Source organism: Pinus tabuliformis, chromosome J (genome assembly GCF_031772625.1).
Source record: "Pinus tabuliformis cultivar Carrire ecotype Pingquan chromosome J, CPIR1, whole genome shotgun sequence".
NCBI lineage: Eukaryota > Viridiplantae > Streptophyta > Pinopsida > Pinales > Pinaceae > Pinus > Pinus tabuliformis.
This window is the reverse complement of record NC_142295.1, coordinates 323,195,442-323,216,289: the sequence shown is the minus strand read 5'-3', so window position 1 is coordinate 323,216,289 and position 20,848 is coordinate 323,195,442. Positions and strand designations below refer to the sequence as shown.

The 20,848-nt window shown below is 39.4% G+C and overlaps 1 protein-coding gene across 1 annotated transcript in view; it reads left to right on the top strand.

Moving 5' to 3' along the window:
* LOC149227056 (purple acid phosphatase 23-like) overlaps nt 1–12,420 on the top strand; it is an 86,327-nt gene extending 73,907 nt beyond the window's left edge. Inside the window, exons 6-7 of the mRNA XM_089377681.1 lie at nt 11,678–11,959; nt 12,056–12,420. Of these exons, the coding sequence (XP_089233807.1) occupies nt 11,678–11,959; nt 12,056–12,328 (555 nt within the window). The 3' untranslated portion in view covers nt 12,329–12,420. The remainder of the gene's footprint in view (nt 1–11,677; nt 11,960–12,055) is intronic.
* Nucleotides 12,421–20,848: the final 8,428 nt, after the last annotated feature.

The window sequence follows — 20,848 nt, the reverse complement described above, 5'->3', positions numbered from 1 at the left end:
TGGGAGCCAATTGGGAGGCTTGTCTTGATGGTTGAAAGAATCATCTAGGAGCAGATCTCATAGTGATTGGATTGGGCATCATTGGACTGGTGGAGGGCAGCGTGTTGATAGCCCAAAGTAGCCCTTGACAAGCAGTCATAATGAGAGCTTGACAGCTGAAGGTTGGGTGAAGGATTGAGCCTATGTGTAGCTCTCTGATGGACGAAAGAAGCTACTAGAAGGAAGATTGGATCAACCTGTGTTTATTGAAGCAGAAGCGACTTGCAGTGGTGATAGGTGGCAGCCCTCCTGGAGACTCTATGTGTTGTCCTTTGATGGACTAAGGGGCAGCTAGAGAGCAGAACGGAAGCGAAGGACCGACAGGACAAGATACAACATAGAGACTGCAACGAGATTATCATTGTATCTTGTATCCCTTGTATGGGAGCCCTAGACTGTTGTATTACTTAGTTGGTTTAATATAATGAAGATTGGGTTGTTGTACATATTTGTACAATATTTTGTAAAAAGTTGTCTATACTTGTGCATGTGTGATTTACTACTTTATATTTTTCGCTATGCAAAGTAGCTTTAGTTGAGATTCTTGGTTTGCTAGCGTCAAAGATTCTAAGATTCTATCCTAGACCCAAGATCGTGGAAATTCAATAAGGACCATGAAGTGACATTTACTCCAGTTGCTAGGTACATTTCTATTAGAATTATTACTTCTATTACTTCTGTTATGGATTGGAGATTACATCAGATGGATGTAAAGATCGTTCTCCTCAATGAAGTGATTGAGGAAGAAGTGTACATAGAGCTACCTCGGGGCTTTGAGGTAGATGAGAGGGAATCTCATGCTTGTAGATTGAAGAAAGCTTTGTACAAGACCTCGGGTATGGATATAAAATGAGTCCTAGTTGATCTAGTTATTATGTGGCTTATTTCTGACAGAAGTAGAAGGACTCACGTGACAGAGGGTGCAAAGTGGCAGGAGGATTTGCTTCCATGATAAATGGAGTAGTCAAGCCCTGCTTCAGCGTTAGAGGGAGTTGACCTTTGAGTTCGAGATGAAGGATTTTGAATCTTTGATACATTACTCCTTGGGACTAGAAGTGTGGAAAAAGCCAGGTGAGATCTTCCTTGGTCAAAGGAAGCATATTATTATGATCCTTAAAATATTTGGGATGATGGACAACTAGTCCATGACCACTCCCATGGTAACAAATCTGAAGAAGCTAAGTGGCAAAGGGAGTAGCTTGGATTGCTACAACAGGATCTGCTTTTCTATCAAACAACTATGGTGATGGATCCAGTGAAACCGATTAGTTTATGGTGTTGCCAAGGCATGCATCACAAGATGTATCGAGGTATTGACATGGTACATGTCTAAAATGATGAAGTAAAACTGTAGGGATATACAGATTCAAATTGCGCAGAGAGTGCTAAAGACAGAAAGAGCACATCAAGATGATGATTTAGTTTGGATTTTGCTTGGGCAGGAAGTAGACATCTGTTGCACTTAGGACTATAGAGGCCAAGTATATTGCAGCTAGTTTGGCAAGCTGTCAAGTAGTGTGGCTTCAGGAGCTATTTGCAAGATTGTTTGATCAAGTGCAGGAGACGACCGTGATGACGGGTAGAAGCACGTCGAGATCATGGTACCACCACTTCTAGGACATTATACAAAAGGGAGTGGTGAGGCTTCTATGCATTTCTATAGATGAGCAAGTTGCTGACATTCTCACAAAGTGTCTGTCCTAGGATGAAGTTTGTATACTTCAAGGAAAAGCTTGGAGTGGTTGAGAATGTTTCCCTTGGTTAAAGGGAGTGTTGATGTTGTAGCATCAAGGGGCAGACATTCTCCTTAGGTCAGGATAGTAACAGGTCAAAGGTGTTGATCAGGGGCCATGTAATGTGGCTAGGGAAAATGGCCTAAAGAGCATCAAGGCCCAAAGTGCTCACCCAATCAGAAAGTTCTGCCCATATTGCTAATGCTTATTTGGCTAGTGGGTCGAGTGAGTGCCTTATATCATTGGGCAAGTGTTTTGTCTTTCAATAACATGTGACGACATGTGGGAATGGTAAATGGGCCCAGGTTTTCACCATAGTTCACAAGTGTTGACCAGATTCCAGGTGACAATTTGGATAATTGGTGACCCAAGACTAGCCTTGACCCTAGAAGGCCAGAAGGCCTTTGGCCAGTGGGTGACTAGATCCATTTGTAAAGGGGATGTGTCTAGTGGGTGACTAGATCCCTTTGCATGATGTTGATGCAAGATGTTTTCCACATGGTTTTGGCATAAAACATGAGGTGGATGGATTCATCAACATAGTTGAGCTCATTCAACCTTTTATTGGGATAGAGAAAATTTTCAACAAGAAAACATTTGAAGAAGTCAAGGCAAATACCTCCCTAGCTAAGAGGGAGTGTTGAAATTTGGTAGTTGCAATCGGTATTCATTTATTATATAAGCCCACAAAAATTAAAAGAAGCAAAATTCAAATTTGGATTCAAGTTGGCTCCAAAATAAAAGAGAGAAAATATGAATTTTTGATTTTTAAAATTACCTCCAAACGTCAAGTCGGCCCAACATAAGGTCAGGTCGCCCCAACCATAAAGACACACCTATTTAGGCCCATTCATCCACTATATATTGCTATTCATCCTCCTCCATTGGCATCAATTTAGATCATGAAAATCATCTAATTTTTTTGTTCATCCATACGAAGGGGAGAGAGAATAAAGGAGATTTGTTTAGCCAGCATTGATCAAATTTTCTAAGGCAGGATTTGACCGAATTTATGAGGAAGGTTGACCGCAGGTCTAAGGCAAGTTGACTGACTTTCTAAGGCAGTCGCAGTAGGTCGAAATTCGGCTTGTGTTTGGACAGTTGACTGATGATATTTTGTGGAATGTTTGACCAGGTTTGACCTGGGCTTATTTACTGGTTAGTTTGACTTTATTTGATTGGAAAAATCAGATTATATCTCTTGTTGAATTGGACAATTTCTCTAAGAAAAGGTTGTTGGGTTTTTCCCTAGGTAAGGTTTTCCTAGGGTAAAATTTCGTGTCCCCTGTGTTTGGTTGTCTCTTAATGATCCTATTGTCATTATTATTTTATATTTGAGATTTTCTATGTATAATTGCTTAATGATGAATGTGACACAAGAAAGATTAACTAAGAAATCATTGGAAGTAATTATCAAATTAGAAATTCTTGAAAAATCAACACACTGCATCTTTTCTAGACTCATTCCTAGTTGTGTGAGCTCCAGATGAACTTAGTTTTCCTTATCGGGTTGATATTCTTCTCGATTTTGGTGGTTGCCTCTTGAACAACGCCGAGGTTCTAGGGGTCTTTCCATTTTAAGTGAAAATCTAGCTTGCCCTCAAATGCATCAAGGTAGTAAATGAGGATTCTTAGCTTTGGGGGTTTGATATTAGCATGGACTGTTTGGAAAATTTAGTTGAATCTTTTATCAAACTCATTGATCGTTTCATTCTCATTTTTGTTTGCGATATTGAGGGAAACCAACAAATACCTATAGTCTTTCATTTCTCCCCATTTTTCCATAAATATATTTTCCAACTCTTGCATGTTTTGTATACTATATAAGGGTAAGCTTGTGAACCAATCTAAAGCACCATCTTCTAGGGAGAGTGGAAATAATTTCATGTGTTTGTTTCTGTGTTTCCCTCATGTCGTACAATTCAATTTATAAATGCCCTCTAATGATCTATGGAAAATACAACATTATTTCCTTGGAACGTAGGCAATTTGTCAATAGCCTTCTCAGGTAATCATGAGGATGTCCTTGGAAGTTGGTAAAGTCAAATGATCTAAAGAGCTCATGACTCCAATCAAACTTTGTGACTTGGGTAGGATCAAAAGGATTTTCTCAAACAAACACCTTATATATTCTATGATAAGTGGTTTTGCGCTGTTTGGGTTCCATATCTTGTTGACTTATCTTCTATAATAATTTTCCAATTCTAGGATCAAACAAATTAGGCATGTTACCCACCAAAATGGGTAACCCCATAGGAGGAAAATTTTCTCCTACATTTGACAGCTAGCCGGACATCCAACTAGATGGTAGCCCTAATATTCACTATTCGATAATCATATGCTATATTCCTCCACCATCTGCATCAAACACATACCTCTCACCATCTAGAATTTCCACCTAGATGAAGGTGGGATACTATTCATCACATTTGTTGGTCACATCACATTTGTTTCTCATCATCACTTGTGGAGTATTTCGACCTCCATAGAGGATTTCGGCCTAGCTATTGTGACTTGTATTGTTGTGGAGATGTGATCTATTGTCGAAATTTTTTCTTTTGGGAGACTAGCTCTTGTTCTGGAGACATCACTTTGGGAGAATAAAGGACTTGTTCATGCATATGTTGTAAGTATTCTTGATTGTTGATTATCTTTTGAATGGTTATTGCATGGAATGGTTGTTGCTAGGGTTTCTATGTTCTTGTTAATTTGAATATTTTTCCTATGGAATCTAGGAAAATTATTGCATGTTTTAACTAGAGAATGTATGCCATCCCTTGTAGATCTTCGTGAAATGTCTCTTCATGATTTTATCCCCTCATAAAGTGGTAGTTAGGGTTTTTGAAAACTATGATTTTTCTTTCCCTTACTCCATCCTAAGGTTTGATATTTCCATTAGTAGGTTTCCCTTAGATTCCATCACCCAAGGATTAAGCACTAGCATTCACATAGGTGATCATATATCATTGGAAAACCTTTTAAGCCTATTTCTCTCTCTTTAACCTCTTTTACCCTTCAAGGCAAACTGTTAGGCTAGGGCATAGGACCAAATTTAAGTAGGAAGAGTGCATTAGCATGTGGTGAGGTTATACACGTGGGCTAGCTCTCATTGCATCAAAATCCAGCCTTTTCCATGGTTATTTTTGCCTTTTTAGGGATGACGTCACAAACACTATGTAATTTTTCCCTAGGGAAACCCTAACCTAACCCCAGGTTAAAACTTAGGGCTTTTTGAGGGCTTGTTGCTCCAATTGTTGATCAAATCAATCTCTAGCAAGCCTTTTCTTCGTCTTATGCACCTTGGTAGGCCTTTATCCTTGCTTATTCATTAAACCCTAGGTCATAAGTGCCCTTGATAGGCCTCTTGAAGTGCACGCCTTTCCTTTTCTTTATTGGATTAAGCCTTGCCCTTAAGGTGAGTGCCTTTCTTGAGCTTATCCATTTCTCATGTCTAAGCCATAGACTTTGAACACCTATTAGGTGACCAATACTAGGAAGTCTCCCTTGTGGTGAAAGTCCACTAAAGAGTAGGAGGTGGAGTGTTGTGGTGATAGTGGGCTTCCACTTCATTGTTGTCCCTCGGTCTAGTTCTTATCTTGTGAGCCCTCTCATAAGATCTACTAGATTTTGAGGTAACAAGGCCTTGAGAGGATGTTCTTGTGAAAAACATCTTGGACACAAGTTCACCTTGTGGAGTTGCTATATGAGCTTATATTGTGTTGATTACAATTTAACTTAAGTCTCATCAATGAATGAATCTAAGGTATTCTAAACACAAGGTAATGGACTTTGTCCCTGACAACTGTGCCAAAATGTTACCTCCCAAGTTCTCACTTAGTGCAAAAGTCCCCTAAGAACAAGCTATGAAACCCCAAGAGCAACTTAGGCAAACTACCCACTGTCACCTCAGTGGTCTTGCCTTTCTCATTTTAGGCTAGCAAGGTTCTAGTCTAGGGGGGAATCCCAATGGTCAAACTAAACTTGTATCATTGTAGGGTTTAGAGGGATGGTAGCTTAGTTTTGTTATCCGATTTAAAGTTTGTTTTATGAACTTGTTTTCCAAATTTAAATCAAATTTCAACTAGCCTCCTTTAGATTTTCAAACCAGCATCAAATTTAGGCTAAAATCCGTGAAAATTCCACAACCGGAATCCTATTGCAACAACTGGAAATTATTCTCCTAATTGTTATTTTAATTTAACAATTTATTTACTGTTTCCTACAACAAACACTGAATAACTCATATGGCAACCTACACAAATGAAACTGCGGAAGAATAAACACTAGAAGAAATTCTAGCACACACACATAACATAACACAGTTATTTTTGGACAAATGTCCCCGGAAAAACCCAAATTGGGAAAATCGGTGCAGTAGTTGAGGGTTTTAATGTTAAGCAGCAGTGAAATAATCTGAGTACAACTGGATGCCAAAACTGGCAATCTTACAGAGAAATACTGGCAAGAAAAATCTAGTGAGGAAAGTTCCTCACTCCACAGGCAAATCCGTGCTCTGACCTTAGCTAAAATTGAGCCATCCAAACTGGCTTTGCGCAGCAACTGCGTCACACTAGCGCAATCCCTTCTGCACTCAGTCTGAACCAACGTCTCCTCAAGTTGTCTAGTCTGTTGTTGTCTGGGAAAATGTCTCTCCTGGCCTCCGGAACCTCTGTCAACTTCTGGCACTAAAACTCGTCTTTCCCCAGCATAATCAAAACTACCTCTAGAGGCTACTGCGCTGCTCTACGTCAGCCTCTCTGTGGCTCTTCTGCCTCTCTGCAAATGCACTCACCGGATCTGGAATCCTTCCTCCGGCTTCACTGTCTCTGCCCCTCTCTCACTGCTTCGATCTCACTGGCTCTCTCTCCAGCAACTGACTGTTGCTACTCAGGAAATCGATATTCTCATGAAATCGAACTGCTCAAGTGTATTCTCCAAGTGCCCATCAACTTCTTCTTATAATCCTTTGTTAGGACTCCAACGACCAAGATTAAATCTTAATTGATGGCTAGGATTAACTTGAAGTCGATCCATGTGAGTTTCTAGATCATTCACGCCTTGACTTAATTAATTCTAATTAATTAACCATATTCCCTAAGTTTAGACTTGGAAATATTTAAAAATTGGCTAATAATCTAATATAAGTCATTTCTAAGCGGAATTTCTAGAAACAATTTTTGGGTTTTGGAGATCTCATGTATTCTAGCCTCTCCTCAAAATTTCAAGGGTAGAACACATCCGATGCTACAAAAACTAACAAAATCAACAATTTATTTTAGGGTTTTAACACGAAAATTAAGGATTTTCCTTAAGAAATAACAAGTTGATTTACAATTCTGTTTTCAATTTCAGATTCAAATCACGCCCTTTAAATGTCCTTTTAGAAATAGAAAACTGCAAAAAACGAGAGCCAATATAAGCAAATCGATTCACGTCTAAAGCTAGAAAGTCAACAATTTACTTTTAAAAACAAGAAGCGAACTTCAAGATAGTTATTTGAAGTGGAAATGGTTTGAAATGCTATCTGATCTAATTATTTTCTGTCGTAATTTAAGATTGTTTCAAAAATAGAAAAATAGAAAAAAAAATTGTAATTTTTTGTGGTTGGTTGGAAGGAATAATTACTGCCATAAATCATTCAGCATATGGGATCAAGTTAGTCTATTTTAGAGGGTTATTCTTATGAGAGATTAGGGGCTTGTTGATAGCCAATGACATCCAACAACAACCTTAATTTGGTAACCCAGATCACAAATTTGTAAAGGGTCCATGAAAGATCCACCTTCAAGATAACACTAATGGTAGCCATTGCCTAAATATTCTAACAAATGCAATTACTCTTTCAATCTGAAAGCGTTAATTTTTCTCTTTAAAGAAGATGAAGCAAAGAGAGTTAAGGAGTAATTCTATCACACATAACCTCTTCTAATGTAGAATATTTTGCCCCTCTATGGCCCTTGAGTTTCAGTATCCTAAAATTTGTAACATTAGCTCCAATAAGCACCAGGATTCAAGAACAATTTATACTACTTTAGCAAAGAGACTTCACCATTACATAAAAGCCTAAACAAGCTAAAACAAATTGTTCCAACAGCTTGAGAGTACTTTCAACCAATGTTATCAGAACCGGACCGGAACCAATTCCAGTCCGACCGTTTTTGACCCAAAACCGGTCCGAACCAGGCCTCCAAACCAGAATAGGTCGGTTCGGTACCGAACCGACCGGTTCATGATTGGTTCCATGCAGAAAAAAATTGCCTTTTTTTATTTTTTGATTTCTTAGTTGGTTGGCCCACTTCTTACTCTCCCCTAGGCTAGCCTAATATTCAAGCCTATGGCCCTCAACGTAATAATCAAGCCTATGGCCCTAGTATTGCTATGCAATTCATGGTAATGTTAAATTCTTAAAGTAAAAGGACATTTTCCTTAAATTTTCATTTTCATCCTTTTAAATTTTTAACATTATCATGAAATGACTTAGGATGTTGAGAGTGGTTCCAACCTTATTGGATTTCATATGGAGAAAGTAGAATCGTAGATTTCACTCAAAATCTAGTAGACTTAACAATTTTTCAGGATTTCAGGATTGGGGGGATTGCAACGTTTCCATTGGATTTTGTCATGTATGAGGGTATGGAACTAGTATTTAATAAAGAACACCAAGCCCTCTATGTACTTTGATGTTAGTGGCATTGGTTGTCGAACTCCTCTATCATGACTCTACTAAAAATGTACCCATCACTCAAACAAAATCTTGACATGACATGCTGCATTTTTTCTATCTTATTTTAATTCGTAAATGGTTATATTGATGGCGAAGACCCCAATATAGGCAATGATTTTGATGATATGTAGGCATTTATTGTAGCATGATTTTTTTTAGATGCTAGAGGCCATTTAGAGCCTATTTGTTGATGTATTTTTGGTTCATAGATGGATTGCATTCGATGCTATTTTGGTTATGTGCACCCTTACATGCTATGTAAATGAGAACTTTTGCATATTTGTGTATAAATGGTTTGGATTCATATGGATGCACATGAATATATAAGTTTTTCTTTAAAATATGAATATTTTATGTGTTTTTGGTAAACCTTTTTTTCCGGTTTTTTACCGGTTTCGGTCCGGTTCCGACCGGTTCCTGGTCCACAAGGTTTTTCGGTTCAATCACCGATTCGGTTTTGATAACATTGCTTTCAACAATGATTATAACGGAGGAGCTTCTTATTTATGGATCTATAACCCAACAACTCCATCAATAAAATAGCATTAGATCCATCACTAACCTTATATCTATGATCAAAATAATAGTATTCTCCAACTAACTTGAGAGGACAATATCAACAATAATTTTATATGGTGAATTAATGCCACATGTACATCAACAATAGAATAGATGGCTCAACAAAGTGGACGCCCCCCTCAAAATAGAATAATAGATGTAGTTAGAGCATAACCTATCCCCTGTAGGGAGTCGACCCATCAACATGCAACAATATATTTTCAAAATGCTCTAACAACCTCCACATTTGTGGATCTATGGCATAGAAGGAGGGTTGTTCCCTCAAAATGCTCAAAGATGCCTCAACCAACCACACCTATGAGGTGAATTCAAAGAAAGGAGGATTTCTCTGTCGAAGTGCTCCAAAAACGTCCATATACAATGCCAAGTGAGTGAAATGTGGAGGCACGTGTGGCCCCAATGCATGTGGCCACAGTCCAAGAAGCAAGTCACCCCCCAAAAAGATGATAGAGGTCCCACACGTGTGGCTCAAATGGTGTGGATGACCTTGTCACAAAGCCCAATGCAGAGGTCACAATGTGCTAGGCATAGTCATGATTCCCTATGCAAGTACACAACTCCCAATGAAGATATGCAATGCTCTAGGCAAATACATAGTTCCCAATGTAGGGGTGCCACTTCATAACGATGAGCCATACCTTGATATATGTGTCATTAGGTGGTGAAACTTTAAGTGACATCCTTTAACTTCTTAATGATTCATTTAATTTTTATCATTTCCTAAGTTTAACCATGGTGCAGACATCATTAACCTATATTACACATGACAACTTCTAAGACGAGAAGCATTTCCTAGGAATCTAAGCTAGGGATATGTGATGTTAGGGAGAAGGGTATTGTCATGTGTTGACCCTCATTACCACATAGGATGATGTAGAAGTCTTCCCTTTCGAGATTTCAACAGCTAGGGGTTATGATTTTCATTCCATGTGTGCCTTTAGGGAGGGAGTGCTTACTAGCATTGAGTTACCATTCCTGAGCCTCTTTTTGTTACTACCCCTTCTTTGTCTTTTTCTTTATTTGCTTCATCCATTTCTTTAGATTTCACATTCCTTAAGCATGGGACTTCACGAAATTGGGCTTTTTGTAAGGTGTCATGATTCAAGCTTTACAATTTGATTTTTTTCTTTTGGCTGCATCAATCTCTAGCGTTTTAGCTCTTTTGACTTTATTTAGGCTTTTCAGACATGGGATTTCTTTGCTTTGGATCTTGCTATATGACTCATGATAAGACAACCATGAGAGGGTAAATGATGAGTGTGTATGAAAATGATGGGAAGATGACTAGGTGTATAAGATGGTTAGGGAAAATGACATGCTACACCCACCTAGTTCTCTAGTAGTACAACTTGAATAAAAAGGTGACAAGTGACAACACTTGTCTAAAGGAAAATTATGTCTCGTCATCGTGCATCTAAGCAAAAGACAAGAGAGTGTTATGATTCATTATCAGATTACACCAATGTTCACCATGGTTGTGGCTGATACATGAAGCAATATTATCATACATGAGCAAGAATAGAAGATATGACAGTATTCACTACATCAAGCATTATCATAAGATCACAACAACTGAAACATTGGGGCACTCTCATACATGTGTGCAAAATCATCATGTACCATCTGCATGTCAAAATCAACTCAACCATGCACAAAATTGCTACTGACAAGCTGATATACATCATGAAACCAACCGGGCAAGTCCACACTGTGAAATAGAACATGTAGCCAAAATTCTGTGAAAGATATTATCACCCATGTGCTTTGAATGACCAACCTGAAGTGCCACTTCACATCAGGTGTGAACTAGAGCATCATGCCACTGGAAGAGTGGTGCTCATACTGGAAGTCCAATATGTAATCACAATCTCCTCATGCCATATGAGGGGGCAACGTTATGATCCATTGAAAACCAGTGTAGGCATTTGTTGAGAAGTTTCAAAAAACCTTGATATGCATTGTGCGTTTGTTCAGAGGCAGGTCAGAATTGATACCCCTGAAATGGAAGGGCACTTTGAGGAGTTTTTAATCCTGCAGTTGCATGTCTGACCCAGGGTTTTGATGGGTCAAATGGTTCAAGATGAGGAGTTCGTAACCTAACTACATTAACTTTTGTAATATTGTTATAGGACAGATAATGATATACTTTGCATTATTTGACATAATTGTATGGGTGAGTAATGTTAATAAATTAAAAGGAAAATTATTAATAATTTCATATGAAAACATGTTAAAGATTTATTTTATCAGAACATTAAAAAAATTAAACTAATCAAAACGAACCCTTTTGGTTTACCATACCATACGAAGTATTATTTTTATATATGTTTAATATGTAATTGATTTAACTCACATAAGAGTACAGTCCGTTGTTGTGCTTGTAGCCCCGATTGTTTTCCTTTTTAAATAGCTCTCTCTATCTCTCTTAATTGCATTAAGATTCATTTCATGGCCATGTATTGAGGAGATCCGTTTGGCTTTGGCTTTCACGTTTGTTTACTTGTGGTTTTGTTTGTATCCAGTTTCACCATGGTGTATGTCCCCAATTTTATTATTACTATATTCTTCATGTTCTTAATATATTGACATAGCTTAATGGCAGGTACATGCATATGAAAGAATGAACAGAGTGTACAACTATAGTTTAAACCCATGTGGACCAGTATATATCACAGTTGGTGATGGTGGGAACATCGAGGCAATTGATACAGATTTTGCAGATGACCCAGGTAAGTGCCCTGGGCCTGGTGACAATCAACCTGAATATGGAGGTGTCTGCCACATCAACTTCACCTCCGGCCCTGCCAAAGGAAATTTCTGTTGGGACAAACAACCAGAATGGAGTGCATTCCGAGAGAGCAGCTTTGGACATGGCATTCTAGAGGTTTCATCTTCTAACTTGGCCATGTAATAAATATTTATGTATGTTATTGAAAGGTTTGATCATGAGCAAGTGGTCATGTCATTATGTTTCTTGCAGGTATTAAATTCTACTGATGCCTTGTGGACATGGCACCGAAATCAGGATGCTTACACAGATAATGCCGTTGGGGATCAAATATACATTGTGAGACAGCCTGAAATTTGTCACTTCAAAAAGCGTAATCAGACCATTAATAGTCCACTTTCAAGCATCAATGCTAACTGTAACACACACGCATATTGTATGTATTTTTTATGTGGAGAAACGAATTTTAATCTCGTTAAAGGCATATTACTGCTATTATTATTCTCAATGATGCATATTATTTAGGAAATAAATAATATGCAAACAAGAGAAGGATCTCCATTTAGCAGTCAATGTATTATGATGATGATACAGAATAAAATATGTATGAAATGAAATTCAATGATAATGCCTCCGGGAGGTTGTGCTACAACATGTACTCTACTTTACCAGATTTTCGAAAGAAATAAAGGCAAAATAAAAATAAAAAAGAGGTTTAGGAAAAGAATTTAGCAATACACTCGAGATTTTCACATTTATTACTTTGTAATCGTTTAGTTTATGATCATCACGATTCATCAATACTGACCTTACTATTTAATTTTGAACCTTTTTTTAATTTATTTCTGATTTTTTTAATTGCTTTATACATATATATAGGTTGACCAGCCCCAATGTTAGATGGAAGAATAGGTAAACAACGCAACACATAATAGACAGGTTTAGACAGATTTATCATGGAGAAATTCAATGTGGAAAAACTCTTGCATGAAAATGGCTTGCTTGGCTCTTTATTGAATTCAAGACAATTGATTTACAAAGGTGTTCCTGAAGCCTTCTTCTCTGTCCAAATGACACAAATGCTACAGAGTGAATCCGTTCTTTGCTTTAATACAACTCTTATACCTTTTCTTTCTGGGCTGCATCAACAACCTTCATTGATTCTATTCTCTTGAAATTCTTTCTCCTTGTTTTTCTTTGATCTAGCTTCTCCTATACCCCAATGAGCAATATATCCAAGAATGAATGTCAAACTCATCGAACAAATTTTCTGGATTAGGTCTTTCTTGTATTTATATATCTCTCAAGAAATGCCAATTGTTGACGATAAATTGTTTCCCAAGTCGGTAATTATCGAGCTTGTTTAAGCTTCCCATGCGTTCATTCATGAAGGTGGTAATTGCTAGGCGTATGTGGTGTACGTGTGGTTCCTCGTGATTGGTGGGTTCCCATGATTTCTCACGGCTAGTTGTTCCGTTGGGCTCGCCACCATTCCATAGTTGATCACGGTATAACTTTAAGGCACATCATTGAAAAAGGGTGGGAGAAAAAGGAAGAAGGCTTTTGTTGCTTTGTTGATTTCAAAAAAGCCTTTGACATGGTCCCTAGGGATAAGCTTTGGAACTAAATGGAGGAACTTGGAGTTCCTAGGCATCCTAAAGCAGTTGTGCATACGCTGTATGAAGAGGTGAAAGTCAAAATCAGAACTTCAATAGGGATCTCCGAAAGTTTTAGGAGTGATATCGGGGTCAAGCAAGGCTTCCTATTGTCTCCTATTCTTTTTGGTTTATATATTACCAAAACTTGAAGAGTGGTTAAAATTGCAAGGGGGTGATGGTGTCCATTTAAGCGAGTTTATTATAAGGCTTCTTTTGTATGCGGACGACCTTATTGTGATTGTTAAATCTACTCTTCGTTTGCAAGAGCGCTTACTTTCCCTTAAGCATTTTTGTTGAAGGGTGGGAATACAAGTCAATATTAGCAAGATGAAAGTGGTGGTTTTCTCTAACAAAAGAAAACATAAATAGCATAAGTTCTACTTTGAAAGAAATACTCTTGAAGAAGTTGCTGATTACAAATACCTCAGAATTGATTTCAACAAAAATCTAAGTTAGGAATGCTGTAGAAAGAAAAGAACTTTCGGGGGTTGGAAAGCATTTTATAATTTTCAGAATAAGTGTAAAGAGGTAGAGTTGTGGGATTGGAAGACCACTCAAACTCTTTTTGGGCTTTTAGTGATTCTGATGATTCTATGCGATTGCGAACTGTTCGAATTTCTAAGTTTAACCCGTTAGAAATTCTTCCTGTGCTATCTGATTTATTTCTTCCTACTTGTTCAATTACTTAACAAGTTATTTACCATGTAAATACTGAAAATAAATACAAGCACGGTATCAACACATACAGATCAACAACTGAAAGTAAAAAAGCACACAAGTGACACCGTTGTTTTTGGACTAATGCCCCCAGAAAAACCTAATGCGGGAAAACCGGTGCAACTATTCAGAGGGTTTTATTATTAGTCAGTTTCAGAATACAACTTGGGTGCCAGAATTGGCTCAGCCAACAAAGAATGCCCTCAGCGGTAGTACATCTCAGTCGGAGATAGATATTGCGGCTAAATCATCGGATGAACGATCCCACAACAACAATGTAGCTTCTGCTGCTCTACGTCACTCTGATAGGGACTGCGTCACCCTATCCAGCGTTCCAGCTCCCAGTCTGTCCCACGAAAAATCTCCCAGCGCTGCCTCTAGGCTCTGCGTCAGCCTCTCTGGTCCAACGTCAACCTCTCTGGGCTCTGCATCAGCATCTTGAGGCTCTGCGTCTCACACGCTGGCCCTTCTCTGGTTCTGCGCAACTCCTGCCTGCCTCTACGTGGCCTCTAGTTGTCTCTGCATCAACCTCTCACGGCTTCTGTGCTGATCCTCCCAGTGCTAACTCTACCTCTCTGTTATGTATTCAATGCCCCTCCGTTGCAACTCTGATCACTCACTCAATTTCCTCAGCAAACCCTGCCCCAGAAAATCGAGTTCTTGATCTCTCTTGGTGTGTTCTCGAACTGACCCTCAAACCTCCTCTTATACTTTTCTCGTTGGTCCATCAACAACCGAGATTAAATCTCTAATCAACGGCTAAGATTAGATTTGGCTTGATCCATGACTTTTGGACCATTCTAACCCAGCTTTATATTAATACTCATTAATATTTTATTTTTCCTAAGTTTAGACTTAGGAACTCCATTAAAAATATTAATTATTTTAATATTTCCTAAACCGGTTAGTGTCTGCCCAAACCATTTCTGTGTCTTGGAGATCTCATGCGCTTTAGCCTCTCCACCAATTTTCATAGCTAGAGCACATCCGATGCTACCCCAAATCAACACTCCCTCTTAGCGAGGATTGTGCTCTAGTAATACTCCTCACTGATTATCACCCTGATCATCTAGCATCGGTCCCTGTGCTGATGTTAGGTCTCCTCGCCCAACATCATCTGCATTGTTGTATCTTGTACTACTACCCATGGCCCTGCCACTACCACTGTTGCATCTGTATGGCAACTCCCTCTGCATCCATGCTGCTACCCATGGCCCTGCCACTGCCACTGCTGCATCTGCACTGCATCCCCTCTCATCATGCTGCCCATAGCACTGTCACTGCTAACTGCTGCATTGCAACTCAGTTACTGAGAAGTAAGTAATTGATCCTCCCAACTCTTACATCTCCGTCAAGCTAGAAACACTCCCGATGCTGAAGCTCCCTCTGTCGCTGACAAGTGGTCCCTCTACTGACCTCTGCGTTGCTGCAACAACTCCATGCATCTCGCACTGTTGCCTCATGCTGTCCAGGGACTCCTAAATTGTAGCTCTCTCTATCGCTCCATCCGCATCCGTCTCTACCGACATCCGCCAGTCCTGCTACTTCTCTTCGGGGCTCCCGTAGCAAGGTATAATCCAAGAGGTTGGGTACCTCAAGGATCCTACCCCTCATCGCCTGTAGTCCGTCTGACTACAACTCGATGTCTCCCCACTTCTTCTCAAGTGGCACATGAGCACTCATGGCACGTCATCCTCCTCAACTTGTTTCTTCGCTCTTGCTGGCGTTGCCTTGGTCTAGGAAGCCTCTCCCTTACCCTTCTTCCTCGAACACTGGTTCGAAAAATGACCCAGTTCCCCACAATGGAAGCACTTGACCTTGGAGAGTTCCTTTTTCTTACGCTTCTCTTACTTTCCCGCAGATGCTAGAGCAACATCCTCTTCTTCCTCCTTGATCTTGACCCCTTTACCGCTACTCCCCGCCTTGGTCAACCTTCTGATCTCTTCTTGACGAAGAGCCGCCCACAGTTCTTCCCAATCTAGAAGCTTCGACCTGCCCAGTATGCTCTAGACAAATACTTCCCAATCCTTGGAGATTGCGTTCAGTGCAGTCCTCACCAACATCTCCTCATCCAGCATGGCCCCTATGAAAGTCAGTTGGTCCTAGATCTCCTTCAATCGACCAAGGAAGACATCTATCTGCTCTCCCTTCTGCATCTGGTATGACTGCAACTGATTTTCAAGTAACATCTTCCTCTGCATGGAAGTATGCTGGTACAATTTCTTCAGGGCCTTCCACATCTCATTTGTTGTGTCCTCGGCAATATGCGACACTACATGATCCTTGACCCCATCAAGGATGATGCACTTTGCCCTGGCCATTGCCTCCTCGTACTTCTCATTTTCAGCTGGGTCAACTGGGATCGCTATTGTTTTCAAGGCGAAGTCCTTGATGCGATATCTGTCTAGAATGGACAAGATCCTGGCCTTCCAGACCACGAAGTTGGATGCTCCGTCCAACCTATCCTGATCTCTTAGTCCATTCACGACCATTATGTTGTTCTTCTTTCGACTCCTTCGAGTCTCTCAACTTCCCGCGTAGAAGTCCTTTGTTCAACTCCTGCTGAGTCTCTCAACTTCCCGTCTGGAAGTTCTTGGTTCGACTCCCTCTGAGTCTTGATTTCCCTTCTGGAAATCCCTCTGCCAACGTCAAGTTGCCCCACTCCGATCGTCTGTGCAACTGCACCACTGATCCAGATCCCTTGGCTAGAAATCTGCCTCGGCAGCAACTCCCTCCACCTTGGTCTTGCCCTGTTAGGTATTGTTCTCACCACAGTGCCCCACCAACTTTACTCCGCAACCTACCCACAACCTCCTATGCCTTAGCAACTGAAGGATTGAGCCACTTGGCTCTGCGCAATCCCGACACTGACAAAATCTGCACCTCCTGGCCACAACGTTAATCCTTCCTGGCTGAGAAAGATGATCGAGCACTGCGTAGGTCAGGTTTGCTCCTCTTTGCCACTGGGTTGATCCTCCTCCTGGCTCGAACTGATGACGTAAGCACCCTGCATCACCCCTTCCTTGCTGCTTTCTTCTAGGAACGACTTCTGCCACTCGGGACAGTTGTTTTCTGCTGCTACTGCTCTGCTCGGCTAATTCCTTCAATTATGCTGTGATCTGCAACCACGCTCTAATATCATGCTAGAATTTCTAAGTTTAACCTGTTAGAAATTCTTCCTGTGCTATCTGATTTATTTCTTCCTACTTGTTCAATTACTTAACAAGTTATTTATCATGTAAATACTGAAAATAAATACAAGCACAGTATCAACACATACAGATCAACAACTGAAAGTAAACAAGCACACAAGTGACACCGTTGTTTTTGGACTAATGTCGTCGGAAAAACCCAATTTGGGAAAATCGGTGCAGTTATTCAGAGGGTTTTATTATTATGCAGTTTCAGAATATAACCTGGGTGCCAGAATTGGCTCACCCAACAGAGAATGGCCTTGGCAGTAGTACCTCTCAGTTGGAGACAGATATTCCGGCTAAATCATCGGATGAACGATCCCACAACAACATTGCAGTTTCTGTTGCTTTGCGTCACTCTGATAGGGACTGCGTCACCCTATCCAGCTTTCCATCTCCCAGTCTATCCCACGAAAAATCTCCCAGCGCTGCCTCTAGGCTCTGCGTCAGCCTCTCTAGCCCAATGTCAGCGTCTCTGGTCCAGTGTCAACCTCTCTGGGCTCTACGCCAGCCTCTACATCTCATACGCTGGCCCTTCTCTGGCTCTGCGCAGCTCCTGGCTGCCTCTTCATGGCCTCTAGCTGCCTCTGTGTGGCCTCTAGCTGGCTCTGCATCAACCTCTCACGACTTCTGCACTGATCCTCCCGGTACTAACTCTGCCTCTCTGCTATGTATTCACTGCCCCTCAGCTGGAACGTTGGTCACTCACTCAATTTCCTCAGCAAACCCTGCCCCAGAAAATCAAGTTCTTGATCTCTCTTGGTGTGTTCTCGAACTGACCCTCAAGCCTCCTCTTATACTTTTCTCGTTGGTCCATCAACGGTCGAAATTAAATCTCTATTCAATGGCTAAGATTAGATTTGGCTTGATCCATGACTTTTGGACCATTCTAACCTAGTTTTATATTAATACCCATTAATATTTTATTTTTCCTGAGTTTAGACTTAGGAAATCCATTAAAAATATTAATTATTTTAATATCTCCCAAACCGGTTAGAGTCTGCCCAAACCATTTCTAAGTCTTGGAGATCTCATGTGCTTTAGCCTCTCCACCAATTTTCGTGGCTAGAGCACATCCAATGCTAACCCAAATCAACACGAACTGTGGGCCAAAAGTACATCTAATGTACAATGGAAGCAAATGGAGAAAATTCAAAAGCTCTTAATTACAAACAAGTTCAAAATTAAAAGCTCAGTTCCTTATGATATCTTGCTAAGTGAAATGGGGGCTACTCCTATTAAAGCAATTGCTATGGTGCGACTCATAAGATAGTTTAAAAATATTGAGCAAATGGAAGAGGGCAGATGGCCTGAGGTTGTCTTCAATGACATAATGTGCAAATGAAAGAAGGCTTGGATGCGGCAAAATAATAAATGGTTTAGTGAAGAGGTATTTATTTGAACATGTGTCCCACAAATAGTAAAGAGATAAACACTTTTGTTATGGGTAAGTTCCACAAGCGTACTTGGAATAAAAAGCTAGAGAGAAAGAGAAAGTACTATATTGAAGAGTTTAATCCCACTCATAATCATCATAAAAAAATGTATATAGGGGCCAATATTTCGTGGAGAGCCAAAATTATTATTGCTCAATTAAGGACTAATTTTCATCAACTCCATTGTGAAACAGGGTGCTGGAAAAGACCCAAAGAAGTTTGGGAAGAAAGAGTGTATTTTTTTCATTTCCGTAAAAGTGGAAACAAAAAAGCATTTCATTTTAGAATATGAGGCCTTCAAAGACAAGGAAAATTATGTAAATATTCTGAGAGCTAGCTCTTTGAGAAGCTGAGAGCGCTCATTGTGAGGTTACATAAAAAAAAAGGGATGAATGCAGAAATCAAATGGTGACACAGTGTGTCCCATATAGGCTATCTTTAGACTCGTGGACGTTAAAAATAATTTCTTTCTTTTTTTCTTTCGATGACTTTTGGAGTTCTCATGCCACTTGTCATGATAACATTGGATTTTGGGAGGCTATCTTGGCTTTAAGGAGATCTTTTTTCTCGGACCTAAATGATGTGTAGGCCATACAATCTTTTCTACATCAGACAGTGGTGAATTAGGGAGGAATCAATAAATTTTCTTTCATACCATTTTTACTTCTGTAATTTTCCTCGAGTCCAGACTGAGACAACCACTGTTAACCTATGTGAGTAGCCCAAACCTTTTGCAACATTGTGTCTTCTAGTTCTTTGAGAGTTTTGGAAGAACCACTATTAACCTATGTGAGTAGCCCAAACCTTTTGCAACATTGTGTCTTCTAGTTCTTTGAGAGTTTTGGATGCAAAGTCTTCCACTAATGGTAGCACTTGCCCTTTCCTTCTTTATCCAACGTGGAAGGCTAAAACAATTGCATGTTCTTTACGTTAATGACCAAATCCATTGTCATATGGTAGATTTCGTCTGAATGCATTATTATTGACATATTCAATGATCTTGAATGGTCCGTGTTTTAAGGCTTCATTTTTCATGCGGTGGCTATTTATTGAAACAGAGTATACTTTATCCCCAACAAAAAAAAATTGTGATATGTTCTATGTTGTTTATTTACATAGATTATAATTTATCCCCAACAACAAAAAAATTGTGATATGTTTTATGTTGTTTATCTCCAAGTTTGTACTTTTGTTGACTTTGATTTTGTTGTTCCTACATTTTAAGATGAATCATTCTAATTTTATCAATGAACTTATGCATTTTATGTGAACCCATATGCATTTCATGGTTAGCTTTCTTCTACTTCCCACAAAAAAGCATAAAAAGGTGATGATGGCAAATAACCAAAACAAACTTCAAAGAGGCGGTTTTTTGGGTGAAAGAATATGTTGTCATATTATAAGAGTGTTATATTTATATCCACTATTAACCCCAAGACATTGGATTTCTAATCATATTCTGAAAACCATTGCACTAAAGCTCTATTATCAACCTTAGTCCATGCATTAATCTAGGGATGGATTGTAGTGGATTGCCTTAACTTCTCCATTCTTTGCCATAACATTGTCAAAATTTTGCTCAAAAATATTACATCTTGATTAGACACAATTAAATGTGTGAATCCAAAATGTGCCCATACATTTGAAAAATAATCAATAACCACAAATAAGTAATCATGGGTTCTCCTTGTCTTGAGCAAGTCTTTAACATAATCCATGGAGATACTCTCCCATGGTTCAATAGGTATTGGTAATGGTATACAAAGACCAGGTTTCCTATTGCTAGGTTTACTAGTGTTACAAAGAACACAAATATACTTGGAAGCTTGTACTTGCATTTTAGGCCAACACACATATCTTTGTGAATTCACCTATGTTCTCATTGTCAAAATGTCCAAAATGCATTGCCCAAAGATTTCTCTTATGTGATTTCTACCAAAAGACATTGCTTAATTCTTGAAGTATGAGCTTTTTTTATGCATTGAGTTATTCTGTCTTGTGGATTGCACAAGTTGCCAAACTTGTAAAGTAGCCCATCTT